This window comes from Pogona vitticeps, chromosome 2 (genome assembly GCF_051106095.1).
Source record: "Pogona vitticeps strain Pit_001003342236 chromosome 2, PviZW2.1, whole genome shotgun sequence".
In the NCBI taxonomy this organism is placed as follows: Eukaryota; Metazoa; Chordata; class Lepidosauria; order Squamata; family Agamidae; genus Pogona; species Pogona vitticeps.
Genome location: NC_135784.1, coordinates 89,269,372 through 89,293,255, shown reverse-complemented (window position 1 = coordinate 89,293,255; position 23,884 = coordinate 89,269,372). Strand labels below are relative to the sequence as shown.

General features: G+C 42.2%; 1 protein-coding gene across 1 annotated transcript; it reads left to right on the top strand.

Annotated features, from left to right (window-relative positions):
* Positions 1 to 423: 423 nt before the first annotated feature.
* LSM11 (LSM11, U7 small nuclear RNA associated) lies at positions 424 to 21,840 on the top strand. The gene is made up of 4 exons (XM_020791351.3): positions 424 to 1,017; positions 13,225 to 13,364; positions 16,515 to 16,598; positions 19,336 to 21,840. Exons 1-4 carry the CDS (start codon positions 561 to 563, stop codon positions 19,711 to 19,713), a joined length of 1,059 nt encoding a protein of 352 aa, XP_020647010.2. The 5' UTR covers positions 424 to 560; the 3' UTR covers positions 19,714 to 21,840.
* Positions 21,841 to 23,884: the final 2,044 nt, after the last annotated feature.

Below are 23,884 nucleotides of genomic sequence, written 5' to 3'. Positions count from 1 at the left end.
GTGATTTTTTGCTGTCAGATGAGCCCGCGGCTCCTTCTGTTCTCGCCGCCTTCTCGCCTTGTTGCGGGGGCGGGCGGGCTGCTCCTGCGGCTGGGAAACGGAAGCGAGCCATGTTTCAATCCAGCGCACCTTGAATGTCAGCCAATGGTGGTTTTATTTTAGCACGACGGGCGCGGGCAGAGCAACAGGCGCGCTCGTTTACAAACACTCCTAGTTGACTTCGATTTACTACGGCGCAGGAGGAGGAGGAGGAGGAGGAGGAGGAGTGGAAAGCAATGCCCGGCCGTTGCTGGCCCGCCCCGGCGAGCGGGATCCGAGGTCCAATCGGGTGTAGCGAGGAGAGGCCACCGATGGCCTTCCGGAGCCAGAGCGCAGCGCTCTTTCGGGCGGGGTTTCGGCTCTCCCGGTCTTCTGCGAGGCTCAACCGGCCCTGAGAAGGGCGGGAAGAAGCCGGCCGCCGGGCAAGTCGTCAGGCTGGGGCGGCCCTTGGCGGCGAAGACGGGGCGCGGCGCGGCGTCTCCGGCTGGCCCCTCCCCGCAGGGCCAGGGCGAGAAAGAGCCATGGAGGAGGCGGAGAAGGCCGGCGCCGCCGCGCCTCGGAGGCGTCGCCGTCGCTCCAGCGGCCGCAGCAGCTCGGAGCGGTCGCCCAGCCCCGGCCGCCTGGACGTGAGCTCGCCGCGCTTCGACCCGCTCCTGGCGCTGTATTCGGAGCGCACCCCGCTGCCTTACCCGGGCGCGCCCTGCTTCAACAACCTGGCCGAGTACGAGAGCTTCCAGCGCGGCCTGCTCCGCGGCCCCCGTCGCCAGCGAGGGGCTGCGGCGGCGGCGCCGGCCGGGGCCGGCCAGAGTAGCCGTTCCGCCGGGAGGCGCCCGCGGAGCCGAGGCGGTCAGGCCCCCGCCGACCCCGAGCGCCTGGAGCGCCTCCGCAGCCTCATGGTGGTCAAAGAGGAAGCCGGGCAGGAGCCAGCCAGAGCGCGGGGCCGGAGGGCGCCGCGCAACGTGCTCACCAGGATGCCCCGTAAGCAGGGGAAGGGGCGCCGCGGTCCGCCAGAGCCTGGCCCTCCGCTCGTTGAGGGAGGGGGGGAGGGAGGCACTCTGCATATGCTTGGAGACACACGCCCGTGTTATGGTTGCAAAGGCACCTTCGTCTCCTCCGACCTGTCGTGGCAAACCACTTGGGGCACTCGAAGCGTTTGCCAGGTGTGTCTGGAGTAAAAGCGAAGGATATGCCCGGGCACTGCGGGTCGCTCCGGTGTAACACGCCCCACACGGGATTTCTAACCACGTGTGCACGCCTTGCCTGGCGCCGGTTCCCTGCAGGGCGCACGCACAGGCCCAAACCTTTAACAGTGATAGTACAGTACTGTACTTGATATGGAGCAAAATAGGCTAATCGTTTTATCTTTGAGACGAATCGAAAGGAACCGTTGCCTCTTTAGCCAGTGCCCGAATTGTAGTTTCTGAAGGGAAAATATTTAAAAAAACACAAAAACCACGTGTGCGGGAAAGAACATCAGTTGACTATGGTTGGAAAAACGGGTTTCCCTGAATGAATGGTGGTTTTTTTTTAAGAAGACAGAGATTAAATGTGGAAGGAGTAAAGGACTTTTTGGATTATGGTACAATAATCAAAAAGGGAGGGCTGACTGAACACTGTGGTGAATGAGGGAAGGGCAGCCTATATTGATGATGAGATGAGCATGAACAATAGTGAGAGATTGCTAAAAAATGAAGGGAACTAATGTGCAAGAGCTATGAAGGGCGAGGGAATGGAAGTAGACACTTAAGAGCCTTAATTTGCTCTTAAAATCATGATTTGTCCTTGCTGTTACCATAGTCTCTCAAGACTGAAGGATGCCTAATCTAATCAGTCCTTGCCAAAGACAGACCAAAGCCTTGGCTGTCATGCCATTCATTTATTCTCAGAGGGAAGTACCCTTTCTGGCAAGCACAGTGTGTTCTTCTTGTGTGCCATAATATTGTAGCCAACTTATGGTGATCCCAAATAAGGATTTTATGAGTCAATGTGGTGTCGTGGATAGAGTGATGAGCTAGAATAGAGGTCTGCAATCCCTGATCTGTGGCCTGAGCCGGATTGGGCCGCGGAGACAGACCTCCTCACCCCACCCCCACATGCGCTCCCCCTGCATGCACTCCCCCCCCCACAGCCCGTTTCTGGCTGCGCGCAAATGCATGTACACCCACACGAGCACTGTGCCACCCTATGCGCATGAGTATGTGTGCGCCTACACGAGCACCCCCACTCCTTTGCACATGTGCATGAGCATGCACGCAAGAGAGAGCGCACGCTCCTTCGCGCATGAGCACAGGGGGATGGCCCACCTTCCTCAGCCAGTCTGCGCGGCTAAAAAGGTTGGTGACTGCTGGGCTAGAAGACTCTGTTCAGATTCCTGTTTGGCCATGGGAAAACACTGGGGCGGGAGGGGAGATATGGTTCATACAGCCACTCCTTAAATAACTTACATACCTTGAAACCCCCTATTAGGGTTGTATGTCAGATGGAACTTGATGGCACATAAACAAGGTTTCTCAAGGTATGTGAGATGTTCAAGGAATCGTTTATCAGTTGCCGCCCTCCCCCCCCCCCCATTAGTTTCCTGGGTTGAGTAGGAATTTGAACCTGGGTCTCCTATATGCTGCTGTTATGTGCCAGAAGATGTACTGTGAGACACATAACAGCAGGACTGTTGGTGTTAGTAGTAGCTTGCCAGGTACTAAGGGTTTTGCTCTACTCAGCTGAATTTAGCTGAGAATGTTTTGTTGAGTGGTAATTTGAACCAGGGTCTCCACTGTTGTAATCACCTCACCACATTAGTTTAAAAGATGTAGAATTTGTCAGGTTGGTGGAAAGCGAGTCATGGCTAGAGATGGGGGTATCCATATACAAATATTCCCCCCAACAGGTGGAAATAACAAAGGTCTGGCCCCATGGGGCCGGATTGTCCACACACCATTCCGCCATGGACGCGCGCTCGACAGAGCCTTTCCATCACGCTGTTGTCGGCAATAGATTAGCCACAACTGGCAGGAGGCAGGATGACAAACCTCTCTGCCAGGTCACAGAGTGGTTTATCCATTGCGGACAGCGGTGCAATAGGAAGGCTCCGTCAAGCACGCATCTGCGGTGGAATGGTGAGTGGACAGTCCGGCCCCATGGGGCCATACCCTTGTTATTTCCACCTGTGGGGGGGATATCCGTGTTCGTATATGGATACCCCCAACTCTAGTCATGGCAATCACGTTTGGCCTTGCACTCATTTGTTTCAGTTGTTCCTTCTGTGTGGGGCATCATTGTGGAAGAAGAGAGAACCGTCCAGGGTACTGGTGGAAGGAGAAGGAAAAACCATATGCGCACTGCCTTTGAGAAGCATGCAAGGTTGAGGCAGAGTGGCTAGGAGATGTTGACTGTGGTTGAACCAAGAGCTGTGGCATGGCGAAAATTAATTTCTGGAGTTTTCATTGGCTTATTTAGGATAGCGAGGACAGTTCAGGTGTTCTGTTGTACAGGCAGAAGATAAAAGTAGTTGCCGAGGAAAAGGGCCAGCTGAGATACAGCTTGAACTGAAGGCGCATGTGTCCTCCTGCTTGCTGTGCGTCCTTTACCAAATACTTATTGAAAGCATCTTTGTACATTTGCTGTATCTTGGCACGTGCCCATTTGTGAGCTGCATGACAGAATGACTCAGAAAGCAGGCTTTGGGAAAGGTGACAGGGACAAATAGGGATGTGTTGCAAGCATTGCAACCATTTTCTTCCTCAGTCCCCAAAGTCAGCTCTTCTTGCAGTATTGATTTAGAGTGACTTGTTTTGGGGTTAAAATAGTCTCTGTACTTCTGAGAAATACTACTTCTGGATCAGGAATGTCCAACGGAGTTGCTACCCCATTTCCCCGAAAATAAGACTTAACCTGAAAATAAGCCCTAGTATGATTTTTCAGGATGCTCGTAATAAAAGCTCTACCCCCAAAATAAAACCCCACTTAAGTGAAGCCCCACCCCCCACCATTGTGTAGCAACCAGAAGAAGATGACATGACTGTATTTGAATAAATGTAGATTGTTGTACATGAAAAAAATTAAAACTTCCCCTGAAAATAAGCCCTAATGCAGTTTTTGGAGCAAAAATTAATATAAGACCCTGTCTTGTTTTCGAGGAAATTGTGGGTCTCAACTGTGTTCACCCTGAGGTCTATAATATAGTGAGTGATTATGATAATACAGCAATAGACAAGCGAATCAGAGCTAGATGGCACCATGTGTGATGTTACTTTTGAGGTCCTGTGTGGAATCCTTTCCCCAAATTCCCTATTTATATCAGTGGGATCATGATTTTTCCACTAGAGTTTGGATGTCTGTACTGATAGCCAGAAGAATGTAGAAGTAGAATGTGTATGATTTGAAAATGTTGGCCAAAATGCAGTGTCTGGTCTAGGATATTTCAGTTAGTGGAATTGGATGTTTTCTGCATCCGTCCTGCAGCATTTTGAGCTGTTCTAAACCTGATCCAGAGGGTTTCCTATCTCTTTGAAGTAGATTTTGAGCATTCATGGGGAACAGGTACAGGGAGAAGAACAATCACTCCCCTCCCAAATCCACTGATGGCAGCTGGTCCTTCAGTGGAATGTTCCTGTTGGGTTTTGCCCGTTAGGTTTTCAGAGCTAATCAAATTGTTCAGGCCTGTTGAATCAGAGGGTCTTCCATGAGTTTTGACTTGATGAGTGTCTTTTATTTGCCACCTGCCATCTGCACTAGCATTATTACTCAAAGTCTTGACCTTCTCACCTGACTGAAGCAGCTGTCCATACCTATCAGTATTATGTTCTACATGCAGGTTGGGTTTACATAATGTGTTAATGTCAATGTCTGTTACAACAATCTAGAGATTGATCCCTGACCTTATACATGCTTTCCTAATTTATGTGCATGGAGCTAACCATGCTGTTTGGAGAACATGTTGCCTTTGTGTTTTCTTTGCTTGTTTTGCTCTAGTTTGATAACTCATGATATCTTAGACACACACATGTTTTCGTACAATATTTTAAACCAGCTATTTTAAACTCCCAAGCCATAAAATACACGTGTCCCATTCGTACAGATTCTGTTTAATTTTTCTAATAACGGAAGCACAACTTAATGCTGAATAAGCAGCTTCTTAGTGTCTATAGACTATTACTACATTCTTGAACAAAATTATTCTGATTTTTATTAAACTGCAAGCGATCTGATTTAGATTCAGTGTTTATAGCTTGAGATGTCATTGGGTTAATAAATTTCAATAAAGTTCTGCTTTGAAAATGGTTAGTTTTAAGAGTGACAAAACTTAGTGAACTGCATTGGGAGAGCGCTGGGAAAACTTTTTTTTAATCCGTGAGTCATGATTATGTTCTCTGATATTATAAAAGAGATTGTCATCAGCTGTGACTCATATACTTTTCAGAACTCAGTCACTGTCATTTATTTGATTTATATATGACCTCAGTGTTAGCACTGATGTGGGCAGTTTACACAAGATTAAAATCCACAAACCCTTAATCTGTAGGTTGTGAATTAAAACCATTAATCTATCTTCCAAAATTTGGAAGAGGACAATTTTTCATGCATTTGGGACGGGTAGGTTGTTCATTCAGAATAGACCCCCCTTTATAGAAGGTGTGAATCTGAACCGTTGACATGGAGTAATATTTGTGTGCCATCAATTTGATTCTGATTTATGGTGACCCTTTTTGGGGTTTCTTAGGTCTGAAGTACTCAGAAGTGGTTTACCAGTGCCTTTTTCTGGGAGCACACATGTCCTATTAATGATTTATTTATATTTTGTCTTCCGATTTTTTTTTTTAGTTCTTTGTTTACAAAAATGAAATTACGTCTGTTCTATGGAGTGTAAATATTAACAGAATAAAAATGAATCATGGAGTAAATGCCAATACCACATGGTAAAACAAGGACTCTATGCACAGATTCCCTGCCTGAGAATTTGAGAACAACAGAACCGTGCATATGTGTTTCTGGCATCATATGACTTGTTAATGTTTGTGCAAGTGTTGATGAAACAGCATGAGCAGATATAATCCTTCTGCTCGTGGTTCTTTTGATCTGAGGTTATATATCTATTTCTTGGTACTGCTTTCAGCTTCCCTTATGGCATCTAGCGATCAAGCACTTTAGAATAACGTACTGTAATTTTAAAGCAAGGAAAGAGAAACACCAGCCATTAACTGTACCCATACTGGCAAAATCAGTAAAACCAGGAGGCAAAAGATACAAACCATCAAGATGTGAGGCAGTTGAAAAGGTCTCAAGTGTAGTTAAAAGCATTTAAGCAGAGAATAGGCCTCACCTAGTCCTTGAAAGCTAATAAGGAAGATTCATGCAGAGACTAAGCTCCACAGTTGCTGTGTTCCCTTTGAAAATGGCCTTTCTGTGGTCAGTGCTCTGGTTATAAGAAGCTGGTTTTAATTTGTGCAAATCTTCAGAAGTCCATGAAGCTCAGAATTCAGAATAAAACAATAATATTTCAGGTGATGTTTCAGCTTTTCATAAATTAATCTGTTAACACAAGGCGGAGCTTGATCGCAGTGAAGCCAGCAGCTCCCAGGAACAGCTCCTGGAAAAAGCTGGAACCACTCGGTCTGGGGACTGACCACTAGAAAGGGGGGGGGGGACTGAAGGGGAGGCCAGGAGAGGTCTCCCTGAAGCAGATGGTGAGCCCAGATGGTAGAAGATTTGGCAGCAACCGGATCTTTCTCCCCTCTAAAAATTCACCCGAGCACAGATCGAAGACTGGAAGCCATTATATGGCAGAAAGCTGTGAGAAAACTCCACCCCCAAATTCACGAGGAGAGGAGAACAAAAATACGACTGAAAATACACAATAACATAGTAAGTCTTTGATTTATGAATAACCTCATTAAAATGTAAAAGAAACTAAAGTGAAAATATTTGACCGAAAGAAGAGAGAAGCGGTGAGCCGTGCCTGCCAGCCTGCTTCTTCAGAGCGAACTGACCCTTAAACAAGTTCATAAACAGCAGGCTGGCTCAAGGTCACAGATAGACAGTGAGACGGAAAAATTTGTGTTTCTAGAAAAAATCCCAGAGGAAATACTACTCAACAGGCTTCAAGGGACTGAAATCTTGTGAATGCTGTTTAGTCTGGATTTTTCTCCCTAGTTGGAGTGGGACTTTGAAAATAAAATCTTGTCTTTGGAGCAGGAGGAATAAGCTTTTGGGAATAAAAAACAGACAGTGAATCATCAGTGTGACGACATAATTAGCTAGATTGAAGAACTGGGGAAGCCAGGACTGGAGTCAAATAGGACTTTGATAACAGAAGCGCATTTGGTTTTAGAAGGAAGAATAAATTTTTGGGAGTAACGGACAGTGAATCATCAGCTCATTAGCGAGAGGAACGTAACAGAATAAATAGACTGAGGACCTAAGAAAATCAGGACTGGAGTTACTGAAGGACTACAACGATATCTTTTGGAGAGACTGGCTCCCTGCATTTGCTGTTTAGTCTGGACATTCTCTTGGTTGGACTGTGTGGATTTTGATAATATTGCTATAATATCTGGGCAAGGAGGGGAGGACATACCTAGGAGAGTTGTATGATGATGGGTTTGGTTTGTTGATAAAATAGTGGAATAAAAAATATTATTTATACAAACCATATGTATTGGAAAGATGGAAATGATCTCCGAAAATTTTAAATATCAACGGTTGGGAATTTTGCCAGATAAAGAATGGCAGGTTATTATGCAAATGACAATAATAACAGAATTTCAGCAGGTAAATGAGCACCTTAACCATGTGGAAGACCTGATGAAAGGGAAACCTTCAGAGGTTAAACAACAGTTAAATGAAACTGTACTAACTCCAGAACAGTTTTTATTGAGAGTGATGCCAGGTAACATAGATGAGATTAAGAGTTATCCTGTGAGCTACTCAGCTATGATAGAAAAGGTGATGTTAAAAATCAGATTACTGTCCTGGATTCAATTTTATCTCCCCAAAACTGGAAGAAAATAGAGTCACAGAAATATGTCCAAGACAGAAGGAAATTGAAAGAGGGGATGTATTTTATAATTGATCTTGATTTCCTGATAGAGTTGGAATAACTTAGATTTAAATTAAAACATGAATATAAGCTGATATTTAGAGGATAACCAAACAGTATTTAAAAAAGAATATAAAGTTGTTTTTTGCATTGAAAAATAAATAGATTAGATGCATGTATACCTAATATGACTAGATTGGATGATTGTATACTTTGTGTTCTCCTATCTTTACAACCCCTTTCCCATCCCTTACACTTCCTTTTACCTTTTGTATTCCCTACCCTATCCCTATTAGTTTAAAAATAAAATATTTAAATAGAAACAAATTAATCTGTTAACGCTATTATTTTCAAGGGTTATATTAACTGGTACTGTATGATCCAGGGTAAATATTAATAACTAAACTTGGATATCTAATTTTGTCTCTCTGGCTATTATATTTCTTGCCTAAAAACATAACATGGAAGTCTTCAATAATATTATAAACTATAGATGGACAGACAGACAGACAAATAGATAGAGCTATTACAGTGGTACCTCGGTTTACAAATTTAACGCGTTCTCTGGAACGTTTCATATTGTGAAAAATTTGCAAACCAAAACGCGGTTTCCTATGGGAACGTATGCACAAGGGCATGCGCTATAAACCTCCCAGGCACAGTGCATCCTGGGGAAACTTGCTTCATATTGCGAAAAAAATTTCATAAACTGGGGCATTATTTTCAGTGGATTTTCATTTGTAAACCAAAAATTACATTAACGGAGGCATTTGTAAACCGAGGTATAAAGTATAGGACACATCAGGAGAAGATAATATTCTCTGGAAAAGATAGTAAAGCAGGGAAATGTGGAAGGCAGAAAGAAACAAGGAAGACCAAATAAAAGATAGATCGACTCTCTAAAGCAGCCCAAGGTTGAGTTTACAACAGCTGAACAGTGCTGTTAGGAGAGGACATTTTGGAGATCACTCATTCATAGAATTGCTATGAGTCTGAGTGACTTGATGGCGTGTAACAACAACAAGAGCGCAAGATCCTTATCTGTCTGTATGCCTTAGTTATTATGTCCTATAAATTTGTTGATTTTCTGGGCATATTCTTAAAAATATATAAGTACTTTTTGCTTCTGCATAAAAATATAAAAAACAACATACTATTTCTAAACATAGAGAATACACATTTTACTACTGGTTTCCGTTTTCTTTTCATTTTTCCCTAAATTTTATTTTATTATATAACAAACAAACAGACAACAATCAAACAAATACAAGTACGGGGGAGAAAAAGGAAGGAAAACCACACCACGCAAAACATACACACAGGGAAGTGTTTACAATAGTATAATATCTAATATAATCTTGACTCCGTAATTGTTACGTAATTATGTTACAATACTAAAATCCATAACATATGTTATACAGTGGTGCCTCGCTTAGCGAGCGCACCGTATAACGACGAATCCGTATAGCGATCCCCTTTTCCGGGATCGCTATACGGAGCACCCAATCGCCGCACCTCGCATTGCGACGATTGGGGAGTCCGGCCGCCATTTTGGAGCCGCGTTTGGCGGCTCCAAAATGGGCGCCGGATGACCCGAAATGGCCCCGCGCGGTGTTTTCGCGCCCTCGGCAAGCGAGGGGAGGGCGCGAAAATGGCTGCCCGGGACCAGGAAACTTCTCTAAGTGGGAAGTTCAGGGCCGATTTGGAACGCATTAAATGAAGGTTAATGCGTTCCAATGGCTTTTTACTTCCCGCTTAGCGAAGATTTCACATAGCGAAGGTTAATCCGGAACGGATTAACCTCGCTATACGGGGCACCACTGTATTCTCTACTCATATTTGTTTCTGGGCTCAATCATAAAACATTTTCAGCTTTCTTTAATATATCTTCCATTTTGAACCCAGATCCTTTCTGGTTTAAAGGTTATTTTTAATGGTGTAATTTCTTGTATATCTTTTTTGTCTGTCTCCAAAATCATTTTACTCTGATACACATCCACCACCTATACAAAAAAAGTCCAAAGTTGCTGACAACATTTTTAGCATGAGATTCTAATCACTAACACCCTTTTTGCCAGTTTTAAAATGGCATCTATGTGACACACCCCTCCACGAGCACAACATGCCCCTCCATGAGTGTGACACACCCACGATGCGGAGGCAGAGATCTGTGTCCATGGCCCAGTTCCAGGAAGCCCATGAACTGGCACTGGGCCAGGGGTTGGGGACCCCTGATCTATAGAACATCTTTAAAACATTTTCTCTCAGGCTTACTGATTTAATCCATCCATAGTTATTGTTCCACATTTGAATCCCATCATCTGTGTCTATATTATAGCCAAAATTTTATACCCATTTCATCATCCCTGCTTTCAGCCTTTCATCCTCTAAACTATCTTCTAACAAAAGAATATACATTTTTGTATAATCTTATCACTGGTATAAATTCACAGCTCATCCACCTGGAGTTTCCTCTCATAAACGCCTGTTATTTTGTCTTTCTTAAATCTTGATTCTAATTTTAGCATTTCCCACAAATCTGTCAATAGACCCCTTTCCTTCTGGGTATTTTTTGATTGTTGCTCTTTTTCTGCTGCTCCCACTGCTTTGTTGAATTTGTCTATTTTCTGAATATTTTGTTCCACGTCCTCTTTAAGTCTGAAGTTACTGCCTTAATTTCTAGAGTTTGGGCTTTTATCTGTTCTGTAAGTTGGTTGATAATGTTTGTTTGAATCTCCTGCATATAGTTCTTAAACAAATCTTGAATTATTAATTTTGATATGCTTGTAACTTGGCTAAGAGCTGCCATTTCTTGGGTATAAATTTATTTTAATATGACAATTTCCACTGAGAAATAAAACCTCTATTTACTCTTTTCGCTTTAATTTATCTCAATTCACAGAGAAGCCTAATTATATTTATATCACAAATATACCAAATACACAGCAATAGCTTAATAATTCAGTTTTTAAAAAGTCTAGGTACTTTGATGCAGCTTCTTACAAATCCAGCAGGACTTCCTCTACAGTACTTCCATCTTCTCTCCAAATCACGGCACAGCAACCAAATCCATTTTCCCTCTGTATTCCCAATTCAGTCAAGGACCATAGAGCAATAAAACCATCAACCAGTCAGTCTTCATGTTAAATGGGTAGGTCCAGGCCCAAACTCCCATTTAGCACATCTAATTTGTTTATCCAAATTCAGACAGGGACAGTTTTAATTTATAATCCAACATTCGCAGATCTCAGCAAAGCTGCTTAAGGGAGGGGTTTCCCTCTTTTTGTGTATAAACACCCAGGTTCTCCCCAAGCACCTGTATTGAGCAATCTCTTTAAAAACTCAAATCCTCTTAAATGTCTAATATTATGAGCTTATATGTGCCATCGAGGGAGGACAGGAGGATGAGAAAGTGATTTTATACGTGGCCCTTAAGTTTCATTTCTTAAAAATGTGATGTGGTTGAAAGTTAGCTGGTGTTTCAGAGATACAATAACAAAACCATTTAGAAAATAAAGTTCTCTACATTTCAAAGAGACATTAAGTGGCATCTAACTTGTCTCTTAATTGCCCCCAATTTAGCTGGGGTTTTTAAATCTTTTGTTCTCCTCCGCTCTGTTTATTTCTTTTTGCTCTTGAATCAGCAACTTCAGTTGCTCATGAGAAATAAAAGGCCAGTTACAGTCATGTAGTCAAGTAAATATCTTCTCCAGACTCCCCACCTTGACAAAGTTAGGCAGCTAATTCTAACTCCCGGCCACTGAATATGCACAGGTCACACTCTGTCCTGCTCCAGTGCTGCAATCCAGTATGTCATTAATGTAGTGCATATGGATGTTTCAGAAGTATGTGGGTATATACTGTATAACTATGTCAAGCATTATGCTTTTAAGTTCAAAGTTATGCATAATAATATGTCATGTTCTTAACTTAGTAAAGAATGTTCACTGTTATAAGTATTTTGTTTAAGACAGCCAGTGTGTAATACATGGAATGATGGACTGGGACTTGAGATACCTGGGTTCAAATGCCCAGTCAGCCATGGAAATTTACCAGGGGTGTGGAACTGATAAAACCATTCCTTAAATATCGCACATACAGTGGTGCCTCGCTTAGCGACGTTAATCCGTGCAGCAAAAATCGCTGCTAAGCGATTTCGTTGCTAAGCAATTTTAAAAAGCCCATAGAAGCACATTGAAACCCCTTCAATGCGTTCCTATGGGCTCCTAAACTAACCTTAAGCGAAAATCCTCCATTGAGGCAGCCATTTTCGGTGCCTCTAAAGCGAGGCAACACAGCAGGCAACCATTTTGGAACCACCAATCAGCTGGCCAAAAATGGGGCATTTGCGATGATCGCTTCCCTGCGATCATCACAAAGTGAATTTTCCCCATAGGGGCCATCGCAAAGCGATAGCAAAAACAGCATCGCAAAGTGATTTCTTCGTTAAACGGAGCAATCGCTATGCGAGGCAACACTGTACTTTGAAATCCCTATTAGAGTTGCCTTACGTCAATAAGTCTTGACAACACAGAACATACCCACATTCTGTGCCCTCCCTTCCAGGTCCATTTCTTTTGGGGCTGGTCTTTTTCCTTTGCATCTTTACCATTTCTAGAAACACTGCCTCTCTGCAGCTAGCAGTAATAACCTAGAAATTCTGCAGGTAAATAAATTGCAGAGCTGTGTGTTCTCAGTGTACACAGTTGCAGTGCTAACTTTTTGTGAGTGTGTTTCAGGCATGTAGTTATCACTGTCCACATATTACACATTTGAATGCCAGTTCTCCACAAAGTCAGGAATGAATTCCAGTGGAATATGCTGAAGCGCCGTGTATCCTTAGCACCAGCAGTTTACTGTTTGACCTGGTTACTTTTTTTATAGTAGATTTTTCTGCAATGCTTTGAGTATATAATGTTTGAGTTTGAATTTACCAATCCCCCACAAAGTCGGAGAGTCTTGTTTTGAGATTTTTCTGCCTCCAGAACAGATTCTGAGGGCACATGGATGGGTTTACAAGGAGGTGGGTGGGTAGAAGAGGGAACCAGTCTCACCTGCATAATTGCACCATTGGCTCTGACCCTTCATATGGTGTTTTACCCTCCATGTGGTTTGTTTAAGCAACAAGTAACAGTGGTTTACTTTTATTCTAGTTCATGAAGGCAGCCCGCTTGGGGAGCTTCACCGATGTGTCCGTGATGGTGTAAAAGTCAACGTCCACGTCCGAACCTTCAAAGGGCTTCGAGGAGTTTGCACTGGATTCTTGGTTGCATTTGACAAGTTCTGGAATATGGTAACAAATGCTTACCTCTCCTTTTCTGGGGTTCTTCACTAATTACTTGAATGCCTTAGACAAGGGGTCTCCAAACATTTCAGTATATATATTACACATTTTTGAAGGCCGAAGGAGGGAAGGGGGACCCAAGTGATCCCCTGCTCCCACTGTCTTTGCAAAGACAGTGGGGGTGGGGGGTCACTTAGATCAGGCTTTTCTCTTCTTCTTATGCCCAGGCAGAGATAGGAAGAGGAGCAAAACCTGACAGAAGTGATCCCCCACTCCCGCTGTTTTTGCACAGGGTGCGGGATCACTTCGGTCCCCCTTCCCTCCTCTTCCTATGCTGGGGCTGAATAAGAAGGCAAGGCAGGCCAAATGTCTCTAGTTTGGAGATCCCTGCCTTAGACCATCAGGGAAATGAATAGGAACTAGCCTTGTTTTCAGAGTTTCCTTTGTATGCAAATGGGAGAATGTACAGGATTTTTAAGCAGGGCATTTTAACTCTGTGCAGTCCATAATTGAGTTGCACCTATTTTTTCTTTGTTGATCTTACCACTTTCCATAATGCAGCTTCTTCAAATACAAATGGATTTAAAATTTTACTGAATTTGACATGACAGTTTAATCTGTGCTATTTTTTTCTGCATAAGTTTTTGTGTTCTTGTACAAAAGAGATAAGTGATGTTCTTGTCAGAGCATAGTAATATCCATTTGCTGATTATGCATAGTTTAAATTTGTCCTTTTTATATGTTTTATAAATGTCAACTGCAGTTCTCTTGCAGCAACAAAACTACCTCTGATTTTTCTAAATGTCAGTATAGGCTTTAAACTGTCTATATATCTATATCTATATTTTTGTGGGACAGTGAAAATATGCATAGACACAGAGGTTAAACTGCAGTTCTACATCAAGACTCTGCTCTTGACCTGAGGTCGTTCCTTATAGGCTCCGGTAGCCGGGCCAGGGTTGACTCAGCTTTCCATCCTTCCAAAGTTGGTAAATTGAATACCCAGCTTTCTGGAGGCAATGTGTAGCTTGCATAAATTTTTAAAAAATATAAACTGCCCAGCTTTATTTATTTATTTTATTTTATTTTATTTTATTTTATTTTATTTTATTTTATTTTATTTTATTTATTTATTGCATTTATATGTCACCCATCTAGACATAGTCTACTCTAAACACTGTATAAGCAGTACACTTTGCTTTGCTTTTGCAAATTTTCAAGACTTCCTAAAGGAGTCTTAAAAATTATCCTTTAGGAGAGAAAGGAAGGGAGGGAGGGAGGGAGGGAGGGAGGAAGAAAATCAGAGGAAGGAAATCAGAGGGAGAGATTTGGCAATAAAAACCACACACGAAGTAACTTCTGCTGGATTGTTGTTTGGTTGTTATGCTAACAGTGCCCTCCTGTTTAACAGTCTTGGGTATACTAGATTTGGTGTTTTTTTTTAACCACGGTGGCATGCAGATATACTCAAAATTGTCCCTGGGATAAAATTATTTTTGGATGTTTGGTGTGATAACACATTGTGTGAAGAATACTGCTTCCCCAGGTCTCATCTTTTGGAGAAAGGTGCAGTATAAAGCCAGTGAATGAATACATTTCATATAACCATTTCTATTTTTATAATTGGAAAGATGTGGAGGTAAAATTACTATTTTTGGAGCCATTTCTTAGGTCTTTATAGAGCCACAGGCTGTACCTGAGAAGACCCAGAAAATAGGTCAGAAACAATCTCTCTCTCTCTCTCTCTCTCTCTCTCTCTCTCTCTAACTGTCATATTCATTCTGCAGACATTGAGGTTTTTTTTTAAAGTAACATTGATTAAAACCATACAATGTAGACAGATAAATGGATTCAAGATTACTCCTCATGGACATTGTCAGACTACATCACCTACATCAAAATAGGCTTTAAGATGTAGTGGTAAATTTAGAAGAGCGGGCACTCATAATGACAATCTCCATAGTCAGTGTCCCCATACAGAGTGTCCAAAGATTCTGGCAGTTGGATAGATCCATATCAACAAATGAGGATCAGGTGTTTGGAAAGCTAATGGCTCTTTATTTCCCATTGAAGAACAAACCACTTTCAAATACTTTGCATTACAATGAGTATAGTTTGCAACAATATTCTGGAAAAAATCCATTCTTTTTCCAACTACTGTGAGGATTGCAGCTTAGATCAGAGACAGCAAGAAAGTGTGCGGAGGGGATCATTTCGATGTTCCTGTTGCTCAGAAAGTCCTGGGGCTTCAGCTGTGTGAGCCCTGCCTTCACTCTACCACTGTTTGTTCTAGAGTAAATTTACAGAAAATGTTCACAAGAATCAAAACATGATGTTCATGTTAAGTCTTATTAATATTTGTAAAAGGTTTTTTTTGAGTAATTGATGACTACTGTATTATTGACACACTTCTTAGGCAGTGCTCCACCCCCTCAAGGCTTTGTGTTCATTGACGTAAGGTGAGGATAATCCCCCATCCGATTCTGCTGTTTTGAGAGAATGTTAGCATCTTTTCTGTGATAGACTAAGGATTTTCTGTGCCTTCCAAAGAAGTGCCTTGAAATAAATAGCCGAATAGCTAGATAATAAGTTATGCTTCTCCCATCCCTTTTTAAAGACCTCTCTCAATGAGAACAGAGATTACATTACTGACATAACTGCACTTCTCCCTTCAACAATGCTGGGATTAGGGCATTTAGATTAATCTGTGTGTAACTCTTATGCCCCCCAAAAACATAACTGTGAATCATAAACAATTAATTCACACACACTCCAGTTCTTTCTGTCAGTGTTCTCTTCCATAGCATTGACGGTCCTTTCCATACAGTACCATGTGCAGTGATCCTTAAAGGTCCTTATGACCCCCTGATTAGAGTCTGAATTAGACATATTGTGTTTGGAGGCAAGCAGACAACTTTGATGCCTTCAGTAGTGAACTCATGGGGTTCTGGGTATACTCGATTTGTTTGTTTTAAAAATATGTATAACAAAAACCGTGCTGCTCAGACCCATCCAATTCAAGAGAGAAATGTATTCCTGTGAGCATGTGCGACATAATGCCAATTCTTGTCTTCCCTTCTGGGTCCGGGTATTTTGACAAAATACACTTTTTATGGTTGCAGCATGGCTCAAAACTTCCTATTCTCTTCCTTTCTTTAGGCCCTGACAGATGTTGATGAGACTTACCGGAAGCCTGTGCTAGGTAAAGCTTTCTATGTGGAGCCACAGTTGACTCTCACCAGGGTAAGTAGTCATTCTTTTGCTTCTGATTTTGGGTTCCCCCTGACCAAATGGGCTCCGTTAACGATTAAAACTCAAAACAGTCAAACATTTATTTTCAAGGCTTGAGCACGGCATACCCTGTGCTTGGTTAGTTGACTGTCAGACATCTGGTTTCTGTTCCAGTTGCATCTCTTCTAGCCTTTCCCTGAACTCTGCTGTCAAATTTATTTGATTAAATAATTTTATGGGGAGTTATATTGAAAAAGATCAAAATGGATTTGTATAAGGTAGACAAATGTCAGATATAATGAGAAGGGTACTTAATTTAATGCATTGAGTTAAAGAAACTAATTCTAAAGCCGGAGTATTATCGCTAGATATATTTAAAGCATTTGATTCAGTGGAATGGTATATGTTAAAGCTATTAATTAAATATTTACGATTTGGACCTAATTTTAGGCAGATAATTCACCAACTATATTTACAGAATACAGCTAGAGTAATAGTTAATGATGGAATAACAGAGACAATACATCTAGGCCGAGGTACAAGACAAAGTTGCCCCTTATCTCCAGTATTATTTACATTGGTAATAGAATTATTGGCACAGATAATTAGAGATAATAATATTGTAGGGATAGAACATAAAATGGTAAGATAAACTTGTTTGCTGATGATATATTATTAATAGTTAAAAATTCAATAGAAAAACAGAAAGGCTTAAGTCACATTTGGAGTAATTTGAGGATATAACGGGATTAAAAGTAAATTGGGGAAGGTCAGAATATTTATTATTAAACCACTTGGATGAGGAGAAAAGAAGAATGAAAACAATATTTGAAGGAAAATGGGAAATGTTATTAAATATTTAGGGATTAATATTACCTGAAACTTACAGGATATAATTAAAGTAAACCTGAACACCTGAAATGGCTCATAATGGGAGATATGGTCTTTGTGATATCTTGGGCCCAGGCCGTTTAGGGCTTTATAGCTTAAAACCAGCATTTTGAATTGTGCTTGGTTACAAATTGACAGCCAGTGGAGCTGCTGTAACCGGGGGTGGGGGGGTATGTGTCCCCTGTAACCAGCCCCAGTCAGCAATCTGGCTGCTGCATTTTGGACCTGCTGAAGTTTCTTGACACTTTCCAGAGCCAGCTCCACGTAGAGCAACCTCCCTTTGCCTTTACATCACACCACTTAACTCCCCATCCTTGCCCTCCTACCAGCCTTCCACAACAATGGTTCCCATCCTTGGGTCCCCAGGTGTTCTTGGACTACAGCTCCCAGAAATCCTGGCCAGCACAACTAGTGGTGCAGGCTTCTAGGAGTTTTAGTCTAAGAACATCTGTGGACCCGAGGTTGGGCACCACTGCTCCACAACAACTCCTCTCATGCCACTGTTCAACTCCCAGCCACAATTGTGATAGGCTGAACCCAAGAGAGGGCAGACGCCCGTGCTGTCTGTCATACTCTCCCTCCTTTGAGTTTCGTGAAGTGGGATGAAGAACCAAGGTTCAAGGAAGAGGCTGAGGGGAGAAATCCGCTTCTCTCAGGCGGCGGTGGCTGTTTGTTCCATTGACATCTCTACGTTTTCTTGTGCTCTGTTTGGTCCTGGTTCCTTCTTCCCCAATTGCCAACCGCAAGATGGTTCTTCGCTGGTGAATAACACGGTGGGGGCAAAACCTGTGAAGACAGTTCTCTGTTGTTTTTGAGGGCTGACATAACCACCAGGCACAATATTTCTGTAAAAGGGACATCCCAAGCTCGTGGGGTAACAGATTTTCAGGGGTCTACCAAATCTCCACAGTGCCCCATTGGTTTGGGCACAAAGAAGCTTTGTAAGCCCAGTGAAGTGCTGCCAACACTGCATTTTCCAGGCAGCTAGAGCGTCTTTTGCCCTATATGGGAGCCAGACCTGCACCGGACAGTACGGCAGCAGAGCGCTGGAGATGCACATTCACTTGCTGTGAATTCACACACCAGGGAGTTCAAATGCTGTTGTTGTTTTTTAATTGTGTAAGCCGGCTTGGGTCCTTTTAAGGAGAAAAGCAGGATAAAAATATTTTAAATGAATAAAATAAAATCAGGACTATTGTTCCTCATCATTGGCCAAGATAGGTGGTGCCAATGAGAACTGGGAGTCCAACAACATTGGGAGGGCCACTGGGTTTCTGCTACTGTTTGTTGATTTGTTTTATTTCCAGTTCTGTATTACCCCATTAGTGTTGCCGCTCTCTGTGCTGTTTACGGTATGCAGTGAAAACAGAACACCAAATATAATAGAACCCCCCCCCCCCAAAAAAAAGCAATTAAACCCTATCACTAGCTGGAGCTAATTTAAATAAATACACAAGATAAAACCCATCTGAACACCTGAGGACAGTATTTACACTAGTAGAAGGCAGGTTGGTATAACGTGGCCTTAATTAGCTTTCTGAATACAGAGAGGTGGCGCCTAGAGAACCTGTATAGGAAGCTTGTTCCAGAGGGATGGGGCCACGACCAAGAAAGCTCAGTTCCTTTTGTGTGTTTTATTATTATAAGTATTTATTTATTAATTATTAATGTTTTGGCTTCCCTGGGTGTTACAGTTCTTAACATCAAACATTATGAGCCGCGTGGGGGATGGGTAGCTGCTTTCTCAGAGACCTGTCCTGCTAAATATTGAGGTCCTAAACCGCTGAGAGTGCAGAATGAATTTTCCGCTCCAGTTTAAAGTACCTTTTACCTTTGTTTCCCAATTCTTTTCCTCCAGCTGTTTGACAGACTCAAGCTGCAAGAGTCCTTGTTTAAAAAAGGAACGGATCTGAAGATGGCCGATCTGCCGTGCAACCCCAGGTCGCTTGGTCGGAGATCTCAATCAAGCGGTCGAAGACCAGAAGAAGAGCGTGGAGCGAAAAGGCAGTCTAGCAGAGAGAGGACACGAAGTTCTAGTGTGCCCCGAACCTCCGGGAAAGAGGCTGACAGGCTTGGTCGAATTTCCCAAACAGAGGGGAAGAATGCAGCTGGGACCAGGGGTCGGTCACGGAAAAAGCAGAGGCCCAAAGTGGATTATCAGCAGGTTTTCACACGGCACATTAACCAGATTTTTATTCGGGGGGAGAATGTCTTGCTTGTTCATCTTGCACACTGACCTCATTGATCTTAGGCAGTAACATCAACAGCAATAAGAGCTGTGTGTGGTACCCTGTCTGTTGCTATGGGATATTATGGTGTGGTAGCACTTCTCCCCCTTCTAAAATGACCAGATGGAAGAAGTGATGATGGACCTCAGAGGCAAGAGCATTGTGAGCTAGTTGCCCCTTCGTTTGGACCAGCATTTGGCCAAGGACATTGTTGTCTATAAAAAAACAGCTAATCTAATTCTGCAGGAACTCACACTTTGCAAAATGGTGATACTTAGATATGGAACAACTATCAAGATATAGTTCAGACCAATCCATCCAAAAGGCATGAGAGATGCAACATGGCTACGAAAGAAACAAGAATTTTCCAGTGACTTTGGTGCTTCAATGCGAAATGCTAGTAATTTGAAATCTTTGGGAAAGCATGCTTTAAAGCCTTGGTAAGGGAATGAAGAACTTTGAAAAAAAGAGGCATGGCTTTAGGTATTAGCTTGCTTGCACCCCATTTCTCTCTTCATAGTGTGCATGGCTTGGCAGAATAAAGTGCTCTGGAATTGAGTTGCACTGCCACCTGGCGTCCACAACCATCTCTTGAGCAAAAAGTGAATGGAAAGGGAAGTTGGTGATCTGCATAAAAAAAAGACATTTGGAGGCTTTTACTCTTCAGTTGGTCTTTATTTATGATTAAAGGCAGAATTTGGCTTTTTCTGCAGTATTTATGAAACCTATGTTCTTAACCTAACTTCACCTGTTTACGCCCTCCATGCCACCAGCAAACAATGAATGTAACTAAATATGTAATTTTTCTAAGTCAATGGCATCTTGCTGTATGCTGGAACAAATCCAGTTTGTCATTTTTCATTCCCTTTCATTTTTCTGCCAGGGTAGTAAAGGAAATGAATTTGATTTGCATAGTGTCACTTGAAAAAGAACAGGCAATGTTACTGAAGCGGTTTTGACGTGCTGATTTCCCACATTTGATGGTAACCACAGATCAGCCATTTATGGTAGCAACAAAGGTTTTCCTGATTGTTTTTAGGTCCTGAATGATACTTCTATAATGCTAGTTGGACTGTTCCAGAAAAGCATGTGTAAGACTACTGAGAAGCATGCATAATAAGTTTTGGAAAATCAGTACCACTCGCAATTTCTCCCTTATTATTTAGTAATCCCCGTAACCTTGTAAGGTGATGTAACAATGCACATATCCAAGATTTTCTGCCACGAAAAATGTTGCAGCACTATATCATAGTGCCCTCTGTGTATAGCTCTCCAGTAGTGGATATTGCCCCTATAATGTGTCTAGGAATGTAGTGAATGTTTGCAATTCCAGTCATGAGTTGAAAATCATTTTTAAAGTTTGTGTTGAATCAGGATGCTCCTGTGAAAACAGAATCCGTGGGCAAAATCTTGTGCTGACAGAAGGTAAGGGGCATAACTCGCAGCATCAGATTGCCTCCTGGTAAACACTTCCCTGCTCAGATTGCTCATTGTGTGCCAGTGGAGCATGATTAGGGATCCAAGTGGGGAACAGCTTATTAGCAATGGCTGTGCCATTTCCTTTCTGCCAGCCGTACAAGTGGCCTATATGTCACATTTTGTAAACTGTTGTGCATTTTTTCTAAAATAATCTGATCAACTTCTGGTGATGAAGATTGCATTGCATGTGTCTCAGTAATTCTTTTCTTCATGCTTTCAACATCATGTATGTGCTGAGCACGATGCTCTACCTTATTTGTGGGGGAACAAAATGAGGAGGAGGTTTCCTGACATTTTTGAGGGTTAATGTCTTTTACCAGTTGGCTGCAGGTGTGTCCTGCTGCCATTTTTCTCACCAGAAGAGGTAGCAGGAAGAAGGAGTTCAAAGAAAAGAAAAGCCGTACTGCTCCTGATGAGCCTTGTAGAAATGTCTGAAAAGTCTGGCTTCTTTGGAGAATTATTCATTGAAATGGCTCCCGTGAGGGGTGGGGCTGGGGGGGTTGTCTACATTTCTTAGCCCTCCAAAAGGCTCAGCTGATAAACATCGGCGGTCGTAAGATTGCAGTTGGAAATGGAAGACCTTTCTGCAAGAGAAGGAATAATAGCATCCCTAGTGTTCTCTGGCCTTTAAAATGTGGCTGAAATCCTGTTACACACTTAAACAAATAGGAGAAAGAGCTGTTTAACAAATGGAACCAAAGTCCATCATAAAGAAGAAAAAATAAAGAAAAGTTGTGCAAGAATTTATTATGCTCAGCATAATTTCACATTGAGCATGAATGGTGTACAGAAGATGCCTGTATTGAATTTTGTCCTTTCTTTCCCAGAGTTCTGAATAGTTTTCCTTCTTGACATCACCTTCCAGAATCCTTAGGCAGCGTTGGTGGTTGCGGGCCGACAACTAACTTTTTGAGCTCTCATCTTCCACCTGATCATTAATTGTCATGCTATGTTAAAAGCAAAAATAGATTTTAGAAAGCTCTTTGTATGGCAGCTCCCGATATTTCCCAGCTAGTCTGGGAAAAGAATTGAAAGGATTTCTGGAATGCCATCCCACCCACCCCCAAATTTTTTTCGAAGCTCTGGAAGATAAACATTATGAAACTGTATTTCCCTCGCTCTGTGAACATGGAATATTCTAATGTTCTAATTCTAGCCCATGTTTGTCCTTTCACATTTGGCTTTTGCTGGTCTTTCCCCTCAAAATTCATTTCAAAAATAATTCTCACGGAATTTCATGAGTGGATCTAAAAAGTATCATGTATGCCTGACTTATTCTCTGTAGCTGTTCTCCCCAAATATAGGCACTCAGCTCCATAGTCCAGAGAGTTTCCTTTCATTCAAATCTTATATATTTTAAAAATTCTTTTCCGTTTTTTCCTTCTTTTGAAGGGTAGATTCCATGTCTGTTTTGAATCTCTTGCTCTTTCATATTATTTGTGCTTAAGTGTAGTAGACTGTCCCCTTTTGTAGTGTATTCATTTCCATATCCAGCCCAAATGTTTTTATATTAGACAGAACTCATATATCCTTGCTGTCTTCCTGCTTTTTCCATCCTGAAGTTATACATACTCTTAATTTGATTTTCTCTCTCATTTTGCTTCAGGCACAGCATTTATAAAGGTGCTCAAGGTTTTAGAGAGCTTAGCATCTTACCCTTTGCTTTGTTGCTCTGTGTTTCACAAAGCCCAATTCTGTACGTTTATTATCTCTTGTTCCAGTATCTACTTACTGCCTTTGTCTTCCAAAATCTTTTTTTTTCCCCCATCCCCAGTCTAGATGTTATTTGAGTGAGATGACCTTCAGGGCAGTCCTTAAGCTTCCCTGTGGGTAGGAGCTTCTTACTCCTTTCAGGAGAATGAGACAAGGAGCAAAGAGGACAGAATGTGCAGAAAGAGAAGCTTTGGGCCCCTCTTAGCCTGCACAAATCATTCCAATAGCCTGTGCTTGTTCTGAAGAACCAAACAATGCTTTAAGCCTGTTTTCTTCCAATTGGCTCTTCTGTCTCTTAACCAGCTTTTGACCACATCTTGGCCGGGGGGGGGGGGGGGAGAGTGTGTGGCCTCTTTTCTTGGCAAATAAATGATTGATCTCATTCTCTTAGTGCCTCTTCCACAGCTTCTAAAATATACTTCTTAGGCCTGCTGTTGTTACTAATCCTGCAGTTATCTTGCATCCCATTTATATCCTTTACAGTACCATTGTATTTCAGAAGACTTTCCTAGTGGATTCTTATAAATCAGTTTTGCATATCTCTTAATGTTACTTGAATCCTCTGGATCAAAGGTGCTAGCTCAATTTCCAAGGTGTTGTTTTCTGGAGCAGTTGGTATGCCTCACCTAAGACGTACTTGACGCCACAATCCTCATTGTGTAATTTCCTTCCTATCTATCTAACTGCTTGCTCCCCTGTTCCCTAATTCCAGTTGCTTCAATTTAACTCAGGACCCTTTTGCACAAAATGGAGTTAAAACTTACAGAAATAACTTCTGTAATTTCTTTCATGTCTTGCTGCTTGTTCAGAGTTGCAAGCGCAGTATCAAAACCTAGGCAAAGTGACCCTTCCACAAAAGCTTAGTAATGCCATTTACTAGCAAATAGTGGGATACATTTTTCCCTGGGAAAGCAGAATTAAGACAGGAGACAATGCAAACATGGTGAACGAACACTTAATGGTCTAACACGATAGTCCCCACCCTTG